Below are 25,691 nucleotides of genomic sequence, written 5' to 3' on the forward strand. Positions count from 1 at the left end.
AGGTTGTACAGCAGTTAGAGCTACAGGTAAAACCACATTTATTTTTAATATTACCTCAGTATGCCTCAAATTCCAAATTTCTGTAGTGTTCTGTAATGAGTTCCTGTGTACTCATTATTGAATGGAAGGTCCAAAACCTGTCATTGTCCTTTATTTTATTTTATTTTATTTTATTTTATTTTATTTTTTACCTCTTTGGGCAGGTTCAGCCTCAGTTCACTCTTTGGAACTGCTGCTCAGAGGTTTCCAAATTCTGGGCACCTGTGTGTATGCAGCCAACTCTCAGCCGCCACTTTGAATGTTTCCATCTCTCTCTCACTTTTCCTCTCTTCTCACTTCTCCTTTGCATTTTCTGGTTATCTGCTGTCAGTGTAAGTCCTTGACGTTGCTCATATGATTAAACTGGAGCTAGGAAGACAAGCTTGGGGAAAGAGAGTTTGAGAGAATGAATGTGAATGAAGAAAGAGCGAGCGAGACCAAGACGGCAAGGCAGTGCACACAAAACCGTGTTTTCCCAAGTCTCAATGGAAGTTATATGTGGGTTTATTTCTCATTTTGCATTGTCCTTTTTTCTCTCCACCACTAAGAGTAACTGAGAGTTCACCATGCACGTCTTAAACACACATGCACATAATCAGATATATTAATGTAGAATGTATATATATATAAAATCTAGTATTTAGAAACCCACTGGGCTGTGTTGAATGTGCTTTATGACTAGGGAAAATAAAGTTTGCAGATTTTCCTGGGAATCACAGTGTGAGAGATGGGGCCTTTTTTTTTTTAATGTGAGTTCTACTTCCGGGTATAACTTGATAAACTACCATATTTTAACAATAATTCCATTTTTGGTATAATTAATAGAAAATTAGTTTCTAAAAGTAAAAATTAGGTCAGAAATGGAGATTATTAAAATGTACAGTTGCAAAAGCCTGACCCTGCAAACCCCATTTATGCAGCCGAGTTCCAAAATGCTTTTGAGTGCTTGATGACTCACAGTGGCTTCTTCCTCTGGCTGGTTTAGTGTAGGCAAGAGGTTAGCCGACTCGGGGAAATTAAAACAATGTTGTACATTATATTGTTACCAGCCATCGAAAAGCCTATTTTGTATGCAAGACAGCAATGCCGAGATATATGGAGAGCCCTAGGCTAAGTACAGAAGATAATTACATTTGGAATTTTACTGAGTTAAGTCATTTACAGCTTCAAATAGTTGCAGAGAAAAATCAGCCAAAACACACTTAAACTTTTTGTTGTGACTTTTCAGGATAGAAAGGATTTTTTTTAAATTGGTTATCATCTTATATGACAAATTACATTTTTTTAGTAGGATTTGTCTCAAAAGTTATTTTTGTTAGCCAGTTAATATTTTTCCATTCAAACTCTGGGTATAAACTTATTAGAACAGTAAGATATTTATACAGGAAAAGGGCACATCATAAAATCTCAACATTTTAAAACAAGTCTTTGGAAACATCTTTAAATTAACACATTTATTGAGAAGAAAAAAACAGTAGTAGATGTAACCCACCCGCACAGTTCTTTTCTAATTAAGACACAGCCCTTGACAAACTGGATTCAAAAGAATAAACTGGAAGATCTGGCCTATAATCACAGCCCTTTGGGAGGCCAAGGCGGGTGGATCACAAGGTCAGGAGTTCGAGACCAGCCTTGCCAATATGGTGAAACCCCGTCTCTACTAAAAATACAAAAATTAGCCAGGTGTGGTGGCGGGCACCTGTAATCCCAGCTCCTCGGGAGGCTGAGGCAAAAGAATTGCTTGAACCCAGGAGGTGGAGGTTGCAGTGAGCCAAGATCGTGCCACTGCACTCCAGCCTGGGCAACAGAGCGAGACTCCATCTCAAAAAAAAAAAAAAAAAGAATAAACTACCTTCCTACCTGAATTTGTACGTATTGGTGGTACTTATAAAGTGATAGGAGCTCCTGCATTTATTTATTTGATAACATTAAATTCTTAATGATGGGCTAAAATAAATCGTTGACTAGAATTGTCATGGTTTGTCAGGTAGCCGTTCTAGACTACAGATTAGAGTGTTCGGCCATTGTTAATTACTCAAGAAATGAGCATTTATTTTATGAATTATTCTTTGCTCTCCACAAAAAGAGGTCAGGAGAAAGAAAAGATTTAGACCATCATCAATAAATTAAGTGTTTATTTCCTGGCAGCTTTCATGTTGTTTTTTGGTGGGTGTGGCCTAGAAGTAGTACAAACATACAAGGATTCTTTGATTATTTATAGATTTCATTTATTTCTAGATTTCCGTTTATCCTTCAGCTATAAATCAAACTGAAGGCAGATTTTTCAACTTGTGATAGACATCAAAGATGATCTGGCCAGAAGTTAGTACAATGTGGTCATTACCTGTGATGTTCCTCGTAATGTTTTTGTCGGGGAGTTTGCCGTAATGGAGGAAGGGACAGGCGAATTCTGACGTGTTCCGTTTCTGCAAAGCTTGAGGGAATTATCAGGGTGATGACATAGACCTCGTTGAGAGCAGGGGTTAGCAACCCACAGACCTCAGGCCAAATCTCACAAGCTAAGGAATGTTTTTATATTTTAAATGGTTGAGGGAAAAATCTAAAGAACATTATTTCGTGACTGGTGAAAAGTCTAGGAAATTCCAATTTCAGTGTCCATACATAAAAGTATATGAGAACACAGCCATACTCATGCCCATTCATTTACTTATTACCTATTGCTGCTTTTGCACTACAGTAGGAGAGTCAAGTAATTGAAACTGAAATCTACATGGCCTGCAAAGCTGAAAATATTTATGATCTGGCTCTTACGGACGTTTGCCAGGTACCCCTGGTCAAGAGGATCAGAAAAACAATTTATATTACAATATTAGCAACTTGTCCCCTTAGGTTCTGGCTGCCTAAGCTCTGCTCACCCCCTTTTATCTCAGCCAGGGTGTATAAAACCAGTCTAGTCTCCACATGGGTCAATTTTCCCTACTAGCATCTTCACATGGCAAGTGCCTGCCAGTTTTGGAGGTCATGGAAAGCTGGACGAGGGATATTCATTCATTCTTGCATCCATCCATCCATCCATTCATCCACTCAGACATCCATTCATCCATCCACTTATTTAGCAAGCATGATTTCGAACCTATCAGATAACAGGAATTTTGCTGGAGCTACTGCAAAGTACAATGATTAAAACAGATAAAGCTGCCCTCCAAGTTCTTACACTCTAGAAGGAAGAATAGACTACAAAATAATTTGCTAGTGAGACTGTCCATTCATTGGGCAGTGCTAGCTGACATTAACAGGTTCTTGAGAACACCAGAAATTTATTCAAAAGAGAGTTTCAATGCTAGAAAGGGGCCAAGCCAAAGCAGATTATATCCATTAGTTATCATTCAATCAGATGAAATAAATAAGAAAATGTTAGCAATTTTTAGCATTTAAAGAACCCTTGCCCTGAGACACAGTTAAGAGAAGCCTTAATCAAGGATTCGATTGAGAGTCTTTGAGTTGCAGACCTACCACATATGGGGGCATTTGGGACACAGTACAGTTATACTCAAAGGAATCTATTCTTTATAGGCTTCCTCTTTCTCTGCAGTTCAGCATTGCTAGGTTTGTGCTGTTCCATTTGCCACTTACCATACCAGTGTCTGGAAACATAGTTTTTAACTTACTTAACTACCAGTCATTGTGCCCATAGAACCTGAGTTATTGGGGCAATCAGGTCCCTCCAGCAGCAGGAACACTTAAAGAGATGTGCTTGTCGTCAAACAGCCTATTCTGTTTTCTGTTGGCATCGTCCCTCCCTTGTTCTCTCAGCCACAGACTGGCGCATCACCTCCTTTAGAGGGGATGACCTGCACATTACTGACCCAAGGCCTATTTCGTATTTCTGAAAGCATTTATCCAGGAAAAACTTGAACCTCCAAGTATCTCAGTGTGTTATAAAATTATCATTGATTAGCTTGAACTTGAAAAACTTCTGTACCACTTAGCACTACAGGAAAGAGCAGTTAAGTTTTCATCAATTCCCAAAGGGCGATGATCACTGTATTAGAGTAGGAGGAGAAATCTCCCCTGCCACTCAGACTCACAAGACCTCTCTCTTCAGCACGGTACACATGTGGTAGAGATAGGCTACACATGTGCCCCATTGTAAAAGCAAACCCAATAAGCTCAGATCGAATCTTACCATATACGTCGATGGAGGTTCAGGATGTCTAACCTAGAGGGTCATCATAAAAGGATTCCACAGGAGAATCCAGAGGGCATAGTAGCTGTAGAAGCAACCAAAGCTGGTGAAGGTCACTCAAGCCTCCTTGAATCTAAACCCCAGAAACCTTTTACCCAAAATGGAAGGCCCTTGTGTCTCTGATCTATCAGACAAACCTCCCTAAAGAAAAAGATGCAATTTTTTCAAAATAACTACTGTTAGCCATAGGGGATAGTGGCTAGAGATGTTCCCCTTCACAGAGCTATCTGTACAATACTACACTTGAATTAAACTGAAAAGCTTTCAAGGCTGTACTGGTGAGATTTCAGGAAGCTGGGCAGAAATAAAGACAATGGGCTGTGGAGACTGATTTAGACTATCTAATCAGCACTGTGCATGAGAGCTGTCCTGTCCCTGTGTATTTAAAATATGACTTGAGGCCGGGGAGGCACGGTGGCTCACGCCTGTAATACCAGCACTTTGGAAGGCTGAGGCGGGCTTATCACCTAAAGTCAGGAGTTCGAGACCAGCCTGACCAACATGGAGAAACCCCATCTCTAAAAATACAAAATTAGCCAGGCACAGTGGTACGTGCCTGTAATCCCAGCTACACGGGCGGCTGAGGCAGGAGAATTGCTTGAACCTGGGAGGCGGAGGTTGCAATGACCCGAGATCGCGCCATTGCATTCCAGCCTGGGCAATAAGAGCGAAACTCCATCTCAAAAAAGATAATAATCATAAAATAAAATATGACTTGATTTACGAAACCACAGTTTTAGTAGAAATACCAATTACAAAAGGCAAGGTACATCTATATTTGTTAAATTTTTGTTGAAAGATGTAAAAATATATGGTGAATGTTTTCTTAGCAGTAGAAAGCATGTTTATGTAGAGCTTGTTAACAGAGAAGGGTTGATTAATTCCATTCTCTTGTTGTAATCTTCTACTGGTCTCATTTAGAGAAGAGTCAAGAAGACATCTCAGTGGGCCTTCTGAGCCTTTTCAAACATTTCCTACTGCATTTCATTATTGCAAAGACAGTTATAATTTTTAAACATTTTACCAGTGGACCCCAGCTATTAACTGGGATCTAAAAGTGTAAACCCTGAGAGGTGTGTGAGTTCCTTATACTATACACATAGACACCTAACAGTGAGACAGACACCATAAAAATCATTTGGGTCAATGACATACATGGCTTTTTGAAATCAGGGAATGCAGTAAGATTTCATCTGTTCTTTTTTGACAGATTCTTTTGGAATGATGTACAGATGAGATGAGTTAGAAATGGAATGGAGAAAAGTTCCCATAATCAGTATACATAATCTTATATAGGTTATGAAATGTGCAGTCTTCCCTCCATCCCCACCATGACAGAGGGACAGAGACACAGGAACTAGAAAGTTGTTGAGGAGAAGAACTCCCCACTGAGAAATGCCATGGCCAGGATTGTAAGGAAACACTTGAAGCTTCCGCGATATTGGGCCCCCACTGTCCACTGGCCATGGGCCTAGGGATTTAAATTCATATGAATCCAGATTGCTTGGGTCCTCTTAGGTGGGACATTCATATGAACTCTTCCAGCCTCTAAGCTAAAGATGAGGTGTCACAAAAAGTTGCAGTGGTGGTTGGATTGTAATTCCGTTTGGGGGAAAGGGGAAACCATCCGATTTCACAGACAGAAAAAAAAATACAAAAAACATCTGACAGGATTGACTTCACTTAGGAAGCTGAGACAGTGGTGCAGATACATATTTCTGATCACATATATTGGTTTTAATTTGTTCTATGATCATGTGACATTGCTAAACTGCTGTATATTTTTTCTGATGGATGAAGATGTCCTGATGTTTTCATCATGTGTCATGGGGGTAGGTTCAGGACAGGCTCCCTACAACCCCTCAGCCTCTAGGCCCTTTAAAATGAATATTGAAAGCAGGCAAGGGAAAAAGGAATCAACCAAACCAAGGTTGATCTGCCTGGCAGGAGACGGGGTGGAGGTGTGTGTACCTTTTATTCTTTAATGATTTTATTCCATTCAGTCACTACTTATCAAGCACCTATTATATAGAGAGCACCAGATACAGATAAGTAAGGTGTTGTGGCCTCTTCCCGTAATACACAACCTAGTAGGGTAAGACCACGATGCCTTTAACTTCCCTGCCAGGCAGAGTTTCTAAAAGTAAGGGGTGAGGGATTGGGGAAGGTGACAGTGGAAAGGGTTGTTGGCAAGGACATTCCAGGCCAAGGGAGCCATGGAAGACGTTGCCTAGATTGTAGGATAAGGAAGAAAGGATAGTGGAAGGATATATTGCTCTTAAAATTAATCTGTCTGTTTAACACGAAATAGGGTGACCAACTGTCCCAGTTTACTTTCTTGGGCTGAAGGGATTCCTGGGAGTTGGGATTTTCAGTTTCAAAACTGGAAGAGTCCTGGGCAAGCTGGGAGGAGTTGGGTCACCCTACTCCACTAGCTGTGGGAGAGAGCTATTGAATGCCCCATCTTCTGCTTGTAATTATTTCATCTGGCTTGGAAACCATTTGACTGGCCAGCTATTGAGCTCCTGCTGTGTGCCAGGGCACTGTCCTAGGTGCCTTATGTCCCCAATTTCTTGGAATCCCCGCAGTCCCTGTGTGAGTAGACATCACCCTATCTCCTTGATTCTAAGAGTCACTTTTTTTTCTTTTTCTTTTTCTTCTTTTGAGATGGAGTTTTGCCCTGTCACCCAGGCTGGAGTATAGGTGGCAGGATCTCAGCTCACTGCAACTTCCACCTCCCGGGTTCAAGCGATTCTCCTGACTCGGCCTCCCAAGTAGCTGGGACTATAGCCATGTGCCACTATGCCCTGCTAATTTTTGTATTTTTAGTAGAGACAGGTTTCATCATGTTGGCCAGCATGATCTCAAATTCCTGAGCTCAAGGGATCCGCCTGCCTCGGCCTCACAAAGTGCTGGGATTATAGGCCAGTGTGCCCAGCTAGGAGTCACTTTTTAAAAGAAAAATATAACATTTAGAAATCATTATATGTCTTACATTTAATGAGTGTGTTTAATGTAATGTTTCTTCTCATTCTTTGAGAAGGTATTACTAAATCCATGGTTATTTTAACTATCACTGGCCTCTTAGAGTCAAAGAAATAATTTGCAGGGAACCCTCCCAGATGAGGAAACTGAAGTTTAGGAGGTCTGATTAACTTGTTTAACACCAATGGCGAATAAGGGCAGAGCCCAGGAGGTTAACCCAGCCTTTGTAGCCTGTGCTCCTTTTATTGTGGGATCCTGCCTTAACGCTTCCACCCAGAGGATCATTGTGGCCCAGCTAGGCTCTATGCAGGAACTGGTTTTAAAACCTGGCTTTGGGGGCCATGCCGCTCTGCCTTGTGGAGCTCTGTCCTGGGCGATCCATGGTAGCAAGGCAAGGCTGGAGTCCGGTGACGCTGGGATCACTCCAACATCTCCCAAATCATCTACACCAGGAATTGTAAACTCTAAGAAAATGTCAGCAGGGAGAAAAGTGCACAAGTTTCAGTAGCAGAGGGAGACATTAATCCTAACACAAATCAATTACCATACGAACTTTACATGTGATTACTGTACCATTAGTGGTGCTATTTGTAATCATACCAGCCTCCTAGACTTTAGCAAATTTATTGTCTGTAATGTATCCCCCTTTGGCCCTGTCTAACACTGTTTGAGGCAATACTCAGGACAGTTCCTATACCAGCTGCCTCACAGAGCCTCCTGATATTCCCTGCACAAGCCTTGAGCACGTCAGGGAAAGAGAGGTCCTAACAGCGCGGTAGTTCCTTATTGCCACTGCTTTGTAACTGGAGCCAAGAAAAAGGAGAGAGAGTCTCTGGGTTTCTCACTTCCGTGTCCTTCTGTGAAAACCACGACACTTATTTTTCATAATTTAAAATCCTGCCTTACTCTGGGAGCATTAGGATTCCTAGACTATGACTGAGTATTAGTGTGCGTCTGCTTTAAATGTCAAGAGAGTCTTTAATAATAACATGTAAGGAATGTTAAGATGGTGACAGAGTACAATAAAAGGGAAATTCTTCGATTGGGGTGAAATGAGCCATATATTGCCCACCACCTGAATGCTGTAGTTGGTGTGAAAGAAATCATTTAAAAGTTTTTCGCTGGTACTAAGTTCTGAAGCCATAGTTTGACAAGGTGGGTCAGAAATAATTGGTAAATGCTCAGTTGGGTAGAGTAATTTGAGTTCTGCTCCTTCTAGTCACTGCTTTTTCTCCCCCTTGTTTTTCTTCTTTTCATCATTCTTACTTCAGAGACCTGTGTTATTGGATATACCCTGCCTAAGTAACTGGATATGCTTGGCCCAAATCGGGTTAATCTCTTTGGATCATCATTGTATACGAAACTACTGAGGAAATGTATACAGCCACTGTTTAAGGCCTTCTCAGTCCATGGCAGAAAGTAGTGTCTCTCACTTAACTTGATTAAACTTGGACACTTGGGGTCCTTATTTAAAAATACCTACTTCCAGTTCTCACTGTTGGAGTGTTGGCTCCAGCATGTTTAGATGAGACCCCAGTCGTTTCACTTGGAGATCATCATTGTATGGGATAATCTGAACTCATCCATTCATTTAGGTGCCTCTTAAAACTCCATGTGCCCCCCTTCCATGGAGGTTCTTTGAAAAGACACCTTCTTTTCATAATTTAAAATCCCGTCTAACTCTAGGAACAGTAGTTCAGCATGAGAGCAGGGAGGGAGACTAAGACCTATGATTTGAGTTACTGTCCCAGGTGATTCTTAGAATGACACTAGTGTGGGAAACTCAGACCAAGCATCACATAACTGGGACCCTAGTCTTTTTTCTGCCCCTTCCCAGTTCCCTGACCTCAGATCTGTTTACCTTGCAAACCTCAGTTTCCCCAGTTATAAAACAGAATAGGATTAATGGATTTGAAATAGCCACAGTAGCCTTTACCTCTGTTAAATCAAAGGAGTGTCTTGGCCCTTTCTTCTCATCTGTCCTCAAGAAGTCTAGCATTTTTACACATACAAAGCCCTTCATTTATTTCAGCAGTTTTGTTTCTCATGAATGAGAACTGCCAGATTGGCCTTAAAATGATTAGTCCTCCTGACAACATAGAAAATGGTGATGTTAAATGAACCCCAAACCATGTTCCCTTTTCTCTGTTAAAATAATGAGTTTAATCTTAGTTTGTATCTTTGAGGATGTTGAATGGCACTCCTAGCCTTTGGCAGTTATCAGTGGCTCGGGTGCAATATACAAATTCTGATCTTTCACAGCCCAGACTATCTCAAACCTAATTTGAGGCTATGGCTAATAGAAGAGGAGATGACCTATTTCAGCCAAAGGGTAGAAAAATATTTGCCCAAGATGAGGGGAAGATACAGTAAGAACCTGAGACAAATTGATAGGAAGTGGGCTTCATCTTTCCTTCGCTTTCTGGTCCATTCTATAAACTATCAAAATTATTTCTCTTCCCAGTTAGCCCAACTGCAAACTCCATTGAACCCCTGTTAGGCAGATCCAGATTTCAAACATATACTCAGCCAGTAGTTTAGATACACTGGACCGATTTCACTTTTCTTAAAAAAAAAAAAAAAAAAATTAGAAAGTTGTTGAGCATTCATGAAGCACTAGTCATTTTGCTACGCTTGTTATGTGCAAGAACTCATCTGATCTTCAGAACACCCCTTCAGAGTTCAGAGATGATCATTCCATATTTAGAAGGAGAAACTAGGTAATTAAAAAGGTTACATAATGTGCTGAGTCACTGAGCCAGGATTTGAACACAGCACAGTGTGATTGTTGTGTCCACATCCTTAACCGTTTTCACCCCGCCATCATTCTACAGAGTGGTTGAACAAATTCAGTAGATTAAAATGACCCCTGCACAAGCAGCTCCCTCTAATGTTTAGGCCATTGTCATTCCCTTTATGCTAGATACTCATTCCATACCCACTGGGAAAGTTTTTTAGAGAGTAATGCTCTTCTGATATTTCAACACAAATTTTCTTTTTAATTTGCCAACCAAATTTTAGTGGGCCTTTGGATTGAATGTCTCAACCTCCTTTTCTTTGCTTTTCATGGAATTCATAGTTTAAGAGGAAATGCTGGAATATACTTGCTAATATTAAATGTTTGTATCCTCATATTTTAATAATGAAAGGATGCCGTGAAAATTGATGGGGATGGTGAGCTCATGGAATGATGGCATAAAAAGTAATAAAGAATGTGAAAGCTTTTGGAAGGAGCAGTTAGTATTATAAATGCAAGACAGACATTGTAGACAGGATGTGGTTTCAATAGGTGTGAATGTTTAGCCTTTTTGCCTAAAAAAAAGAAAAACTGAATTTGGCAAGTTTCTTTCTGTAATTGTTAAAACAGTTTTGTGTTAGAGCTGTAATTGATTTAAAGTCTAAAACTCATTCAAGAGTACGATACTACACATTAGTTTGCACTAACCAAACAAAACCAAAAAGTTAGGTTTTTGCCTTTTTGTGTAACCTTGTCCATCTTTTAGAAAAGCAGAACTAGGGTGGTACAATTGAGGTTCCTGGATAACTCTCAGAATTGATGATGAATTCTAAGCAATGTGCTCATGGAAAAATATGAAAATGTTTCCGATGGCAGTTACTTCCAGGGTTTATGAAAGTGGCTGTGTATACAAATTCTAGGTATGTGTTTGCAATGTAGTGTTGCTACCTTGGCTGACCAGTAAAAGATCAGCTTGGTTGGTAGACATTTGGATGGAAATATGGAGAAGATGTTTCCTTTAAATGCCCGGGATTTGGATTTTTCTTATACCACACTTAGTGGTACAAGGTATAATTGCTACATCAACAACGTTTACCCCCAAATTAAGTCACAATTAATATTCAGCAGACTTCAGTAAATATCACCTCTCACCCTTTAATTTGTATTGTTCAGCATGACAGACTACTGCTTGTTTTTAAGAAAAATACAACTGATTTCTTAATTCCTTCTGCCGTTTGATAACTTTAAAACAAAACATTTCTTAAAAAGTCTGAGTATTTGACATCAAAAAGCTTAGGATACTTACATTAAAAAAAATAATAATAATGGCAGAAAAATAGCATTCCCAACATTTTAATTGTTCTAAGCCTCTTTGGAAAACTAAATTCCTTTAGCATTATGTGTTCAGATATGTGTTCAGAGAATCTTTTAGTTTGGCTGTTCAATAACTTACTAAAGAACAGAGGAGGAATAACATCAAGTGGCTCCTAATATGGTATCATTTTCATTTCCTGTTTGTTGAAAGATAAATGCTAACACTGTACGGCTTTTTTTTTTTCTTTCTTTCTTAATTTATTCCTCCCTGAACCACAAGGGAATAAAAATAAAAAAAAAATCAAATGTGATATGGCTGGAGACTGAGTCATCCAGTAGGGATAAGCTGAAAGCTTTTTCCCTTCTCCCTTTTGTACTCTTTCCCTTTTCTCCATCTTTCCACAATCCCCGACCCCCGTCCCCCTTCTTCCTTAGAAAATAACTGTATTTAAATAGATAAAGTGTATTTGTTTTTTTATTTGGGAATAATTTGACTTTAAAAAACTGTTTATTTTTGAAGGATTTAAGGTTAATTATGTGACAGAACTAATGAGTCCCTCCTTAAATCTAAGGCATTATTTTGGACAAATGATGTACCAAAGGATTGAAATTAAACTGTATTCTCTCCCTCTCTCCCTCTCATATTAATTTCTTCTCCATTTTCCCTAAATGCCACAGCTGTTCTCTTAACTATCCCTTTATCTTTAGGGGATATATTTCCCACTTCTTTTACAGAAGTAATCGTTATGTGTCCCCTATGCCCAACTGTCTTGAACTATTGAAAATATCGAGTTAAAGCAGTCCAAGCGAAGCATAAAGGATGTAGCTTCCAATCAGTAGTATTTGAGTGTCTACTGTGTATATCCAATTAGAAACTTGTGTGACTTCAGAAGATCGTTTTTTATAGAAATGATTAAGATGAGACTAGCACATAGCAGGTACTCAAATCTTGAGTAAATGAATGAGCAAGCTTGTTCTACACTCGTTTGAAAATGGGAACCTGTCATCCCTTGGAGCCTGCTCCTGGCCTGCTAATATCACTTGCCAGCACTGCCTTAATCTATGCCTACCTGTTAAGAAAGATGAAGCTAATTTTGCATAAATGTATCCATCTGTCTAGGAGTTTTTCCACAACCACAACAGATGAATTTATGGGTTTTAGCTACCTAGCTCATTTTCCCTTGGCTTTTCTCATGAATAAGGTTGGTTAATAGGCATGATTCACATTTGTCTTTTAGCTGTCTGTGTTCCATGGGACTGCATGGTGCCAGCAGGTCTAGAACTTCCCAGTTAAAGTGTAATGCATCTTGTGTTGAGAAATCTCACACCAACACCTCCGGTTACTTTGAGTTTGGCAATGGTCATGTAGATTTCAAAAACAAGCAATGAAAATGATTTTATCATGTGCTATGGTGCCATAGCGTAATTTGTAATATGTATCATTTTTGGTGTTAAGAGTCATGCATCTTTAGTCAGAGAAATAACAAAGCATTTTCTTCCTGCCAGCTTGCAAAAGACAAAGAGCGCCTGCAAGCCATGATGACCCACCTGCATGTGAAGTCTACAGAACCCAAAGCCGCCCCTCAGCCCGTAAGTATTGATCCCCACCAAGGGGAAAAAACAAAACTCACAGTATTCCTTTTCTACTTCCCCACCCCAAACGGAGGAAGGAGGACCAGCCTACTTTGGTAGAGCTTTGAGTTTTGAAGGCCTTGGATTCATGCGACTGTTTCTGGTTACGCTTTATGATGAAGGTCGTATGCTAGGCATTTGGGGAGATACAGGATGATTCAGACATGGTCCTTGCCCATAAGACTCAAGCACCCAGCTCTTCTTTAAGGGCAGAATGATTGCTGCCGAAGCAAGGTACTGAAATACATTATGAGAGCTCCTTGGAAAAAGAAAATCTTTCTGAATGGTAGGGACGCAGAGAAGACAGCTAAACCATGACAGCAAAAGAAAGAGGCATTTCAGCTCGGGTAAGCTGAGAGACAGTGGTGTGTAGGAAAAAGAGCAGGGAGTAGTCCAATCTAACTCTAACAGAGGAAAGACTTAGGAAACCTAGTGTTGGAATAGTCAGAGGCTAAATTATGGAGAGGCTCTAATGGTTACTAGGGAGTTTGAAATGAAAATTATTCCTTCACAGTTAGGAGACCAAACACAGTACACTGAAATTACATTTAATTTGTAAGAATCTTCTCTTTCTTGCCTTATTCCCTTTTACTGGACCTTGAAGGGTGTCATCCCAGTACAGGCTGTTAATATCGAAGCAGAAGGATTGTGTCTGAACCTAAAAGTTTGTCTTGGACCTCCTTCCTTGTAATAAATCGATCTCTTTAACAGTCATGTTCCTCTTACATTGCTAAAATTCTCCTAGTAGCTTTAACTGATTATTCAAAATGGAGACAGTGCTTTGCTTCTTGATTTTAAGATTTGTAAAATTTAAAGGTACACTGCCTTTATTTGATTTTGCTTTGAGTCACTGTGTGAAAATTAATTGAGCGTTGACAATCTATAGTTAGTACCAGGAATTTTAATCAATATGCAATGATGCAGCGTAATGGCAAAGTATTGGTTTATCTGTTTTGACTGATTTTTTTTCTATAAATAAAGCAAACATACACCCATATATGTATGATTTATGGTGATAGAAATAAAACGGAGTCAGACTATTAACCCAGCAAATATGGTAGCCTGCCAAGATGCAGTTGGCAGGCAAAATTAATGTCTGAAACAGAACACATTACTGAGATATAGGACTTAAAATCATTAAACACTTCGTGCATCCATTTTTACTAGGAAGGAGTCCTTAGTTTCCGTGTATTTTACAGTAAATGGCTGTAGGACTGGATGTGTAGGCTACCAAAAAGAAAGGAAAAAAAGAACCAGGTCATTCAGTGTTGTGGCATCAGTAGTCAGCTGTGCTATTTCTAGCAACCCCTCCTTCTAGAACCCAGCTAAGCAAAATGGTGAGCCTCTGAGACGACTTGGCTGAAGTCATCTCGAAGGAGCATAGCCAGTTACACAGGGCATTCACTGCCTTGGAACTTTTTGAAAGTCTTCAGATGGCTTTAGTGAAATGGTTTTCCCAGATTGAAGGGTTCAAATCTTTGCACCTAGCAACAAGGGAGAGAATGAGATTATCTCTGTCTTCCTCCATGGATCAAAAACAGTGATAGGATAATGGTTGGACCCAGCACTGTAGGCCTGGATCTTGGGGCTTCTTGGGAAGAGGAAGGATACAATTAAAGAGAAGGAACTACAAAACCCCGTAGGGCACTTGGCGAGTGACCGGGCTGGGTGTTGGCAGAGAGCACCATGTGTGTAAGCCCCCGTGGGCCACAAAAGGTCCATTGGGATTCTTCACATGGACCAGTGTTAAGCAGCCCGTAAACAGGGAAAAGCATGGGGGGAAGTGAACAGGGATGGAAGGTTTGTCTTGATTAGTATTAAAAAAAAATGTTTTACATTCTAGAAAATTATAACTTTGAAGGGGACCTCCTACTAAATTTATTTTTAACTGCTCTATTGAAAATTCTCTACCACTAGTCAACATTATCTCTTAGTAGCTCAGCACAGTATTTCTTTATTAAAAGAAATAGGCACGAATATTTTTGACTGAAAAATTAATAGCTTTTGAATTCATACACAGCAGGTTTTCTTTTGCAAAGAAGTCCAATATCGCTGCACAGCACTTCTATAACCATTTATTTAGAGTCCAAGTCAAACCTTTGACAGCTAGAGCAGCGCTACAAGCCAATATAAAGAACTCCAAGATGTAAACCAACAATAGGCCGTCTGTGTGAGGTTTGCCATTGTCAAATACATAGATTGTTTGGATTAGTTTATGTAAATGTACTGTTGTATTACCCTTTGAAAAAAAAAAGATCACATTTGTGTATGAAAAGTGGTTCCCTTCACAGGCAGCATTATAAATTCCTTATCCTTTAACTTACATGTAAGAAGTAAAAATTGGTGCCTGACAAGCAGATATTGTGTGACACACTGTTGTCGGAGTGAACCTGCCTTCTTTTCATTTATTGGAAAATAGAAAATTTTATTACAGATACCATCTTATAAATCAGGAATTATTAAAATATGTATAGGTGAGGCATTGGGAAATTAATTATAAAAGGTAGACGTGTAATGTTTTGCATAAATTTTCACTTCTTTGCCAAAAAGAGAAAAAAAAAAGGGCACACACATACAGCAAACCCTTGATGCTTTCAACTTTAAGGGCCCAGAGCTATCTGGTGACTGATTCTCATGTGCAGAATATTCCCTGCAGTCTGTAATTAATTTATTCTGCCCTAAATAATAGAATGCATGGCGTTTGTTTGAGTGAGTATCCTTCTAGAATCTTTAATTTGAAACAAGCAGTCACCAGGATTCAAATCTAACCATAGATGGGGACTTTCATGTTATAACCTTGCCAGTAAGTTCATGAAGCTTTTTCTTTTTTCCATTTCTGTGTAAAAGAAACCTCGTGTTTATTTTAAAATTCTTAGTCACTAAGTGATAGAATGCTTTGCTGTAAATGTTGCTTTTCACTAAATGCCATTTGGGTGTTAAGTGTCATTTGCTGTATCCAATCAGCCAACCAGTCCTCATTTCATTGCATCAAAGAAACTGCTAAAACGTTCTTAGATTGTTTTTACATCAGCTCATAGATGCATTTTCTGGATCCTATTGTGGGACTCATCAGATTTGGATAATTAGAGGATACGCTCATCTCGGGAAGGTGCCCAAGTTTTTAGACATGGATCTGAGGAAGAAAGCTTATGGGTGAACTGGGACAGGAGCTCACGGGCCTCCCATCCCTCAGACTCCTTCGACAGCCTTTCTTCCTGCTTGCTGTCACATCTCTTTAAACCTAAGTAAAACCTTCCTTTCAGAAGAAAACCAAAGACTCAAGGTGCAGGTTGGTTATGGAAAGGGAATTCCTGCATTTAAAATCAAACTATTCCATCAACAAATATTTCTTGAGCATGTGACATACATGACAAGTAGTCAGTCACATGAGCGAGGCCCATCCCTGCCATGGAGGTGTTCAGTGTCTGGTAAAAGAAATAACAGATAACTACATGCATACTCACACAGTCTCACTTTCCGTGAATTGCACTACCTGTAAGTAGAACAGCTGACCCAGAATGGTAAAGTCAGGGGAGACTTCTGGGAGAAATGATGTCTAAGCTGAAACCTCCACAAGATGAGTAGGAAGAAATGGTAAGAGGTCAGCCTTGTGAACCTTTCCTTAGGTTAAGAGTGGGTGGTCCCTCTGATTGCTGAGGATCAGTGTAGAGGAAGAAAAGGAATAGCCAACATCAGTTAAGACAAGCTTTTCAAACTTTTAATTGTATAAAGACTGGACCCTGCGTAGACGTATGTAGTATGTGTAAGTTGACCAGAGCAGCCCTAAGTTCTAGCTATCAGGTACATAGAGCAGAAAAGCAGTTCTTACATTTAGAATGGCCACATTTCTTGTTATTTTAAGTTTTAAAAGATTCTATTCTTTTCTATAGAAAGAAAAGCAAAAACAATAGTAAACTGCCCTAATGAAAATGATTGATATTCTTTTGTTCCAGACTCAGTAAACATTCTCAAAGTAAACACCCAAATGTCTTGCTTGGAGGTTAATTTCTCCATGCTCACTCTGTGGAGAATTTGCCAAGATACTTCATTTGGGGGAGGGAGTGAAAAACTAAGAGGACAAAACAAAAACAACAAAAACAAACATGTCTGTGGTATGATGACTTTATTAAATTGCTACGGATTTCTTAAAAAGACTTTTCACTCTCTGTCATTATGTCAGGAAAACACTGTAAATCGTATTTTATAATACTGAGTACATGAGAAAAACGCTTTGCTTTAGGGTATTCCTGCACATCAGAGAACAACTTCTGCTCCTGGAGAAACCACATTCTTTTAGATTTGGTGGGCACGTAATTACAGTGTAGGTGGTATATCCTTCTTGACGAAAATCTTATAAAGCACTTACAGGAACTTGGATATAGGAACTTGGATATTTGGAATGAAATACAGTATTAGATTTTCATTTTTATACATTTTCTTTTCCTCTAACCATAGCCATTAGGACTGTTTTGAAAGAGTTTTTAGCTCCTATAAAAACAAAGTGCCCCCCCGAAAAAAAAGGGTCTTTTAACTCTTCAAGGATCATTTGGGCTGCCTGGGTCCTTGCTTTAGAGTTGGAGAAATAATATTAAGCAGTCATAAAAAGGGATTCTTAGGCACAATACACAAAAGCTGTTTTATATACTGTTTTTCATTAAGTGCCCCCCCCCCCACCACCAACCTTTCAACTAGAATTTTTTTGTTTTTGCTTTTAGTATCCCTACCAGTACCACCACCTTCTAAGCCGTTACCTTCCACGAGGACGCATCTCTAAAACAGGGCCAGGCTGAGATGGTAAAGGAAAGGAAAGTAAAGGCTTGTAACAAAGGCTGCCACCCACTGTCCTGCCCTCCACACGGCCTGGTAACGTCCCTCCAGCCTCAGAAAGGCTGTCTCTGAACTCAGTGATTCATGCCCAGAAATGACACTGCCATGCAGTTAAAGCAGGACTTGAGCTGGCTCAGGCCAGTAAAACCAAGAGCAGAAAAACAAGTTCTGTGAGCCTGAAAGTCCCTACTACGCAGTTGTGTCCCTTGGTGTTTGGGTTTCAGGTTTGTCTTTTGTTCTCAGAATCTGTTTTCATGTGAGGCAAGAGCACAAACAAAAATAAAAATGAGTTCTTATGGGAATACTTACAAGTCTGTTTCTGTCAGGGGTTTACATCAGCAGTTTATTTTTTTAATGTGAGTGACTCATCATCTTTAGACAGGTGGGGAGATTACTGTTAAAAACTAAAGATTCATTTAAAGAAAAAAAAGGACTAAGCAGAATAGTGAGTAGCTGACCAAGTTTGAATAGTTTCGATGGCTAAAAGAAAAGCTGATGCCTGAGAGTACAAATAAATTTAAAAAATAAAACCCTACAGCAATTTTAAATGACATAAGAATTTAACTTTTGGCCAGAGTTTCAAAGAGATTATCTTTGCTGAAATCATCACATGATGGAAACTTGCCATGTAGAAAATATCAGAGTTACTGACTTTTCTAAACATAGCAACTTCTTTTAAATAGAAAATGAACACAATAAGAAAAATAGGCTTTCCATCAGGAAAAGAAACCCTCCCAGTCCATTCCCTTCCTGCTCCATGCCCCAGAAAAAATTATCTTTTAAAACCTGAACTGCAATCAGAAACACAAAGCACATATGCTTTCATTTCTAATTGATGATTATATTAAGATTTAATAGTTTACAATTAAGATGAATATTTCAAGATTACAGCAAAAACCCACACCATTCCCCATTTGCTCTTCTGTTCTAAGTCTGTAATTAATTTTTTTTGTGGGGGGGGCACTCTTTTTTCAGAGGCCTTAATTGAAAGAGCAGGTTTGGTTTGAACACAGAGCCTGTTTTGAATCTTTCTTCTCCATTCTTTCTCTATCTCAACCTTCCCTTTCGAAGATGGTTTCTCCTCAAGACAAGCATGTGATCATCAAACAGAAGTTTAAAAGTTAAGAAACTTCTGTACCAGTTGACAAGGTTGACATTTCATTAACTTGTTGGTTCAGCCTTCAAATGATTTTGTGTGGCAAAGCACCCTGTGTTTGGAGTGTACAGCTTTTTCTTCTTCCTTCCCTCACGGGCTACAGTCATGTTTAATTTGGAATCTGGGCTCCTTTGGCAAATTAGCAATTAGAACAATTTTGTGGGAATATGTATATGTGTCATTAGTTTTCCTGCAAATTAATAGCAAGGGCAGAGGTCAGGCAGAAATTTTCCACTTGACTGCAGCTCCTCTATTGAGACTTGGCACTTGGTTTTGGAATGGCCACAGCTGCTCTCAGCCACCCTCTTCCTCTAGGAACTGTCTTTTAATTAGTTTACCTCATAGCCATCATTACAAATATTACTGCCTCCCCTCCTCGAAATAAAATTACTGTTTCTACAAAATATTCCAGTGACATCTTGCACCACTGCACATTGATGGTGGGGTCAGTCGAATGCAGCATTTAATCATTAGATCACCTCCATCCGCGTCTCCTAATTAGAGTCCTTACAATACATTTTTATCTGGTAATTAGCTGAGATTGGCTGCTTCCTCTGTGGCTTATTAGAGACAGCCCAGCAGTGGGTGTGAATCACGGTGTCATTTGTCAAGCCTGGTAAGCCCCCTCTCTGCTCTCTTCTGGCTCAGTGTTTATTCCCACTTGCTAATGTTCAAAAGCCTCCAGAAAATTCTACCTTCATGTCTTCCTTTGTGGATTGTGCTAACTTGGAGGGATTTTATGTTTCGCTGTTGCTTTTTTTTTTTTTTGGTAGAAAGTGTCCTAGTGGTGAGATCTTGGTAATAGCTACAAGACTCACATCCTTTCGGCATTTGATGACATGTTACTGTGTGATTTGTCTATTCTTCTTAGCTATGAACACCCAAAAAGATGGGCTTGCACTTGCTGAATGAGTTTTGATTTCTGACAATGAAACTGGAACTCAGTTAACTTGGTGATCTTCCTCCCAGAACTGGAAGGGAGCATGCATAAAGGACATTTGTGTTTGTAATTTTCATTGCATCTTTCAGAAAGCCACAGTGTTTAGGGAAAAGTTCTTAAACTGAAAAGAGAAGCCAAGAAGTATAGTCAGTCCTCAGAACTGCTTTGTGGTTACTGTGTACTTTTGCCCTTTGACTGACATGTGTTTGATGGTAAGCGCTTCAAGGGCAGCAATTAGCTGTTTTATTCCTGTTTTTGTCATTGTAGGACTAACTGCCTTATATTTGCTCAGTTACATGTGTTGAATGTCATGCATAAGCAGGGATAAAATGCTCTGCACAGAATCTTTTCCAAAAATGAGCATACAGAAAAATGAAACTGGTTAGTGTTCATTTTTCCTATTAACTAGGCATAAGATGATTATACAAAGAATCTAGAATCATACAAGTGTGTGGTTTGACTTTGGGTCTGGTTTGGAATATGGGCAAATTATTTAATCTCTCCAAGCCTCAGTTTGCTTATCTGTAAAGTGTGAGTAATAACATCTCAGATATTAGTGGTGGTATGAGAATTAAAGGAGACCACACAGTGGCAGGTGGTTTAAAACAGGATTTTTACAAATGTTACCCATGACTTTCCAAAGCGCTCTGAGATTCTTAGGCTTAGCAGCGTCTGAATTATAAAAGCTGTATATTTATGAGCATTAGCCTTTCATGCACTAATTTCCTTGACCCTTTGCTTGGGCTGATGCTTATACGTACTGTTCCTGGACTTGGTCAGTGATTAAGGCCCGAGGTTGAAGAAGAGGTCAGCCCCAACTCTTCCCCGCTTCACTTCTCAGCTCTGCCCCATCCTGCGGCTGCTAACTCTGAACTGTTCACACTTAGTTTGCAAATGTATGTCAGAAAGCCAGGTTTCCAGCATTATAGAGAAAAACCCGCTCATGGCATCTGCTCAGCTTGCTGGGGCATTTGTAAGGGCAGTGCCATCTCCATAGCTTGCTCTTCGCGGGCATTGTCTCTTGCTCACTGAGTCAACATTCTATGCTGAAAATAAAAAGGAAAGCCCAACTCAAAGCTCACAACATTCCGTTTCCAGCACCATGTTTACATTTTTCCATTAGTATTTCTTCATGATATTTGATCTTTCTTTTCTTCAGATTCGTTGCTTTTTTATGAAACTCTGCTGAAACATATTAGAGAGGATTCTCATGCCCCCCCCCCTTTTTTTTTTTTTACTAGAGTTTGAGTAAAGGTCGAGTCTTCCCAACATATTGGAACTCTCTTTTAATAAGTTCTTTGATTATGATCTCAGAGGAGTCTCATTTTTAATACCTTCCACAAATACTGCCTTGTACTTAAGACTGACTGTAGCAGTGGTGAATTAGACTTGGTGAAATAGACTTACTGTGGTAAGTGATTTGAAATCTGGTTTGAGAAAATATTACCAAGTAAGCCTACTTTGCTGAAGTTTCTTGGATTTTAGGGTGGGTCTGTGTATCTGAGATAGCGTATAAACAGTAATACATACACTGAAAACAACCAAATTCTTCAGCATTGCCAGACGTAAAATAATATTTCTGTTGCAACAAATTTTGGGGAAGGGTTATCCCTTTTAGTATTTGTAAGAACAGTACTTTAAGGTGAAGATAAAAAAGATAAATTGAAACAGTGCTCATTAATTTTTTTCTTTCTTTTTTGAGATAGAGTCTCACTCTATCACCGAGGCTGGAATGCAGTGGTGTGATCTCAGCTCACTGCAACCTCTGCCTCCCAGGCTCAAGCTATCCTCCCACCTCAGCCTCCTAGGTAGCTGGAACTACAGGCATGTGCCACCACACGTGGCTAATTTGTGTGTGTGTGTGTGTGTTAATAGAGACAGAGTTTCACCATGTTGTCCAGCCTGGTTTCAAACTCCTGGACTCAAGAGATCCTCCCGCCTCAGCCTCCCAAGGTGCTGAGATTACAGGTGTGAGCCACTGTGCCCGGCCTATTTTATTCTCTTCTACTTCAAATAAGTAATATTCATTTCCTAACTTGAAGCAGATTATTTCCCATTTTATAGAACATTCAAAACTTGAAGGAAAAAAAATCAAAAACCTCAGTTCCAGATCTCCCATATTCTATAAAAGAATGTCACAATAAAAAAAAACAGATCCCAAGCCTATATTTGATAGATTTAATAAAGATTACTTGTAATGCTTTTAAGGATTATTTTCTGCCAACTGATTGATAGAAACAAATGACAGCTTGTGGGGTCAGGCCCGTTGTGTTTAATAGGCCACACATATTTGCAGGAGTTCTCGTCATCCACAAAGCTGCGTGAGGGAGCTCAGTAGGCTCTTCCTAGGCTGTCTAGTATGGTAGCTACTAGCCACATGGGGCTCTTTCCATTTAAATTTATTGAAGTTTAATTTTAATAAAAAGCAAGTAAAAACAGCTCTTGGATTGTGCTAGCATATTGCAGAAATTCTGCTGGACACTTCAGATCTACACCAGCGTATCCCAACTGGTGTCACCCTAAAATATTCAACTTCACTGGTATTGCTAAGGACTTCTCTCCCTCTTTGAGGTTGACAAGGCCTGATGGGCGATTAAAGCCTATAGGTGAGACATCACAATGAAATAAATGTCTTGACTCAGGGTTTCTCACACTCACTCAGGTAGGTAACCCCTTTTTGAGCCTGTAAACACCCATGTAGCGGCCTTTGGAAAAGAGACCGCTGCCAGAGATATCTTGCACTACATCCTAAGTGAATTCACGCAGGACTCACCTTGTGTTTCGGTTCATGGTAAACATATCATCTACGTAGAGGAAGAGTGGTGCCCACGCATCCTCTGTGTTACTCCTGCTGGATGTGGTTCCTGGGTTGCTCTGGTTTTCTGAAGTTCTTCTAAGACGTTGTTTTTTTCCTTACAGTTGAATCTGGTATCAAGTGTCACTCTCTCCAAGTCCGCATCGGAGGCTTCTCCACAGAGCTTACCTCATACTCCAACGACCCCAACCGCCCCCCTGACTCCCGTCACCCAAGGCCCCTCTGTCATCACCACCACCAGCATGCACACGGTGGGACCCATCCGCAGGCGGTACTCAGACAAATACAACGTGCCCATTTCGTCAGGTAGATACTCCACCTTTTGCCTCACGTAGAGTTGTAATCTGCAATTCTTGTAGACCAGCCCCTTTTTAAAAAGTGATAATTAATAGGACAATGATTCTTATTCAGCAGATATTGCGCAGAACCAAGAATTTTATAAGAACGCAGAAGTTAGACCACCATTTACATATGCATCTTTAATTAGGCAGGTAAGTAAATAACACAGTATATGAAATTCTATCAGAAGGTATATGTGTACATGGATATATATTGATGAAGTAGATTTAAAACCGTTTAGTATGCAAGCATGCTGAAACCTTTTCTATAAGGTTTTTTAAAACTGCAATATATAACATAATTGCTTTTGATTAAGTATTACAATACGATGTGATTATTAGGAAATTCATTTCACACAACAGTGAAAATGAGCCTGTTTAAAGATGGCAAGTCAATTATCACAAGCTACAGTAATCTCTGATCCCTAGAATTAATCTGAGCTCTAAATAATTACTGAGCTTTAATCAGCTAGTGAAATGTTTTGCATTTCTCTTTGATTCTGCTTTATGAATGACTAATAAATTAATATTTCTGTACAGAAACAGAAATAAAAACTCAAAACAATTAGATAATTCCATTTTGAATTTTGCTATTGAACTGTTAAATACAACCATTAATCTTAGATCATTTTGTAAAACCTTTCCCAGGATTTAGCTCTGAATCAAAGTGATTTTATATTTTCGAGAAACTGTGTAGTGACGACTCTGCTGATTTGGTCATAAATTGTCTTCTGTTACATTGTGCTTCACAGGCCATTCTCGAATCTCCAGAAAAGCAGCTAACACTAAATGAAATCTATAACTGGTTCACACGAATGTTTGCTTACTTCCGACGCAACGCAGCCACATGGAAGGTAAGCTTTCTCAGGCCTGTTTATTCTTGGATCTTGACGTTCATAGAACAGTTTGTTGTTAATAAAATGCAGTTGTGCTATAAGGAAGCTACATTTATATTGTTTTGATACTCTTAAAGTGTCCAATCTCTAGGTGTATTTGATTGGGAAAATAGTGCCATTGTGGTTGAAATGCTCTGATGGAAGACTCCCATTATACCAGCATCAGTGGTGTGGAGGGGCCAGCCAGTAAAATGATCTCTCTCTGGTTGGAATATATAGAGAAAAGGAGACAACACCGTCGCCCAGAAGTGGAGGTTGCCATATTACTTGCACAAACCTCATGCCGTTAGGTCTTCAACCACAGCCGATATTTGCAGAGATGTATCTCCAGAGATGGAACCTGGAGAAATGACCACTTGACACAGCCTTCAATGGTTGGATAAAGAGCTCATTAACCCAGTTAGTAAAGAAAGCTGTGCAATCCAAGCACTAGCACTGTTTGTAGGAGTTATTAATGGAGAACACAATGTATTATTAAGGGGTTTTTGTTTTCCCTTTTTTGGTTTTAAGTCAAGAGATTGTCGGCCAGGCACAGTGGCTCATGCCGCCTATAATCCCAGCACTTCGGGAGGCTAAGGCAAGAGGATCACTTGAGCTCAGGAGTTTGAGACCAGCCTGGGCAACATAGCAAGACCCTGTCTCTACAAAAAAAATTTCAGTAAATTAGCCAGGCATGGTGGCATGCACCTGTGGTCACAGCTACTCCAGAGGCAGAGGTGGGACGATTGCTTGAGGCAAGGAGGTTGAGGCTGCAGTGAGCCCTGTTCATGCCACTGCTCTCCAGCCTGGGCAACAGAGCAAGACCTTGTCTCAAAAAAAAAAAAAAAAAGAGATTGTCCCTCATAGGTATACTAAGGAAGAAAAGTAGATTTAGAACTTCATTATAATACTATTTGCTGGTAAAAACAAGTCAAATTGCATAGCTCTTTATTGGATGCCCCCAGCAGTGCTTGGGGTCATATATGGCTTACCTCATTCCCAGGTCAGCAGCTGGTTCAAAGATTCCACTGGTATTTACTCCCTTACATTAGATTGAGCCCTCACATATTTTTGGGCTTTCCCATTTTCGATTTCTTGGTGTCTAATATTCTTGCTTATAGAAGGGGACAGGTACACTCTGTCATTTGTATTTTTGCATTTTTTACTACCTGGAATTCTTGTAATCCCTGAAATCCAAAACATTTAGAGACATGTGATAACAAACATTGGAGGCTATTTTTACATGCCATTAATCTAAATATGATAAGGATGTGTTATAGGACACAAGGAAAACTTCCTTCGCTTGAAATAAATGCCTTCCTTGCTAATTCCTTAATTTTATACTGGAGAAAAACCAAAGCAAAAAACAGAAAAAATACATTTCCTCTGTTAAGTTCCTGATAAATTAGCATTTTAAAAGAAAACGAATATAACCATAGAATTAATTCATCAACTTTACAGAGCTGTGAATATCTATTATGGCCCAAATTATCCTTTCATTTCCATTAAGACACATGGGCACTGAAGGGAACCTATGTTCAAAGTCTTACCCTCTTTGCCTCAGCCTGCCTTGGGAGATAAAATATAAAAGGATCTTTAGCCATGAATGCTTTAAAAAATTTAGGAAGTCGAAGCATGAGGCAGACATTTTCTTCAGATTGCCTTTTATAAATAGAAATGATGAAATTTAAAAATAATTACCAGTTGTGAATATAATATTTAAGCTTAGATCTTCAGATTGAACTTTTTCATTTTGCAAACTGCAGGAAAAAGTGTCATTAATATAAACAACTTTAGATGAAGTACTTAGTGACTCATAAATACGT

At 39.5% G+C, this 25,691-nt stretch overlaps 1 protein-coding gene across 43 annotated transcripts in view; it reads left to right on the forward strand.

Moving 5' to 3' along the window:
* Window positions 1-25,691, forward strand: part of FOXP1 (forkhead box P1) — a 628,059-nt gene that overhangs the window by 583,746 nt on the left and 18,622 nt on the right. For 25 of the 43 annotated variants that reach the window (XM_063721982.1, XM_054550593.2, XM_054550588.2 and 22 more), the window contains 5 exons: window positions 1-26; window positions 12,789-12,872; window positions 22,757-22,958; window positions 23,064-23,143; window positions 23,743-23,844. The exon at window positions 1-26 is cut by the window's left edge and continues 62 nt beyond it. In XM_063721982.1, coding sequence (XP_063578052.1) covers window positions 1-26; window positions 12,789-12,872; window positions 22,757-22,958; window positions 23,064-23,143; window positions 23,743-23,844 — 494 coding nt within the window. The remainder of the gene's footprint in view (window positions 27-12,788; window positions 12,873-22,756; window positions 22,959-23,063; window positions 23,144-23,742; window positions 23,845-25,691) is intronic. The other 18 variants (XM_063721987.1, XM_063721993.1, XM_063721989.1 and 15 more) reach the window with 1 other exon arrangement.

Source organism: Pongo abelii, chromosome 2 (genome assembly GCF_028885655.2).
Source record: "Pongo abelii isolate AG06213 chromosome 2, NHGRI_mPonAbe1-v2.0_pri, whole genome shotgun sequence".
In the NCBI taxonomy this organism is placed as follows: Eukaryota; Metazoa; Chordata; class Mammalia; order Primates; family Hominidae; genus Pongo; species Pongo abelii.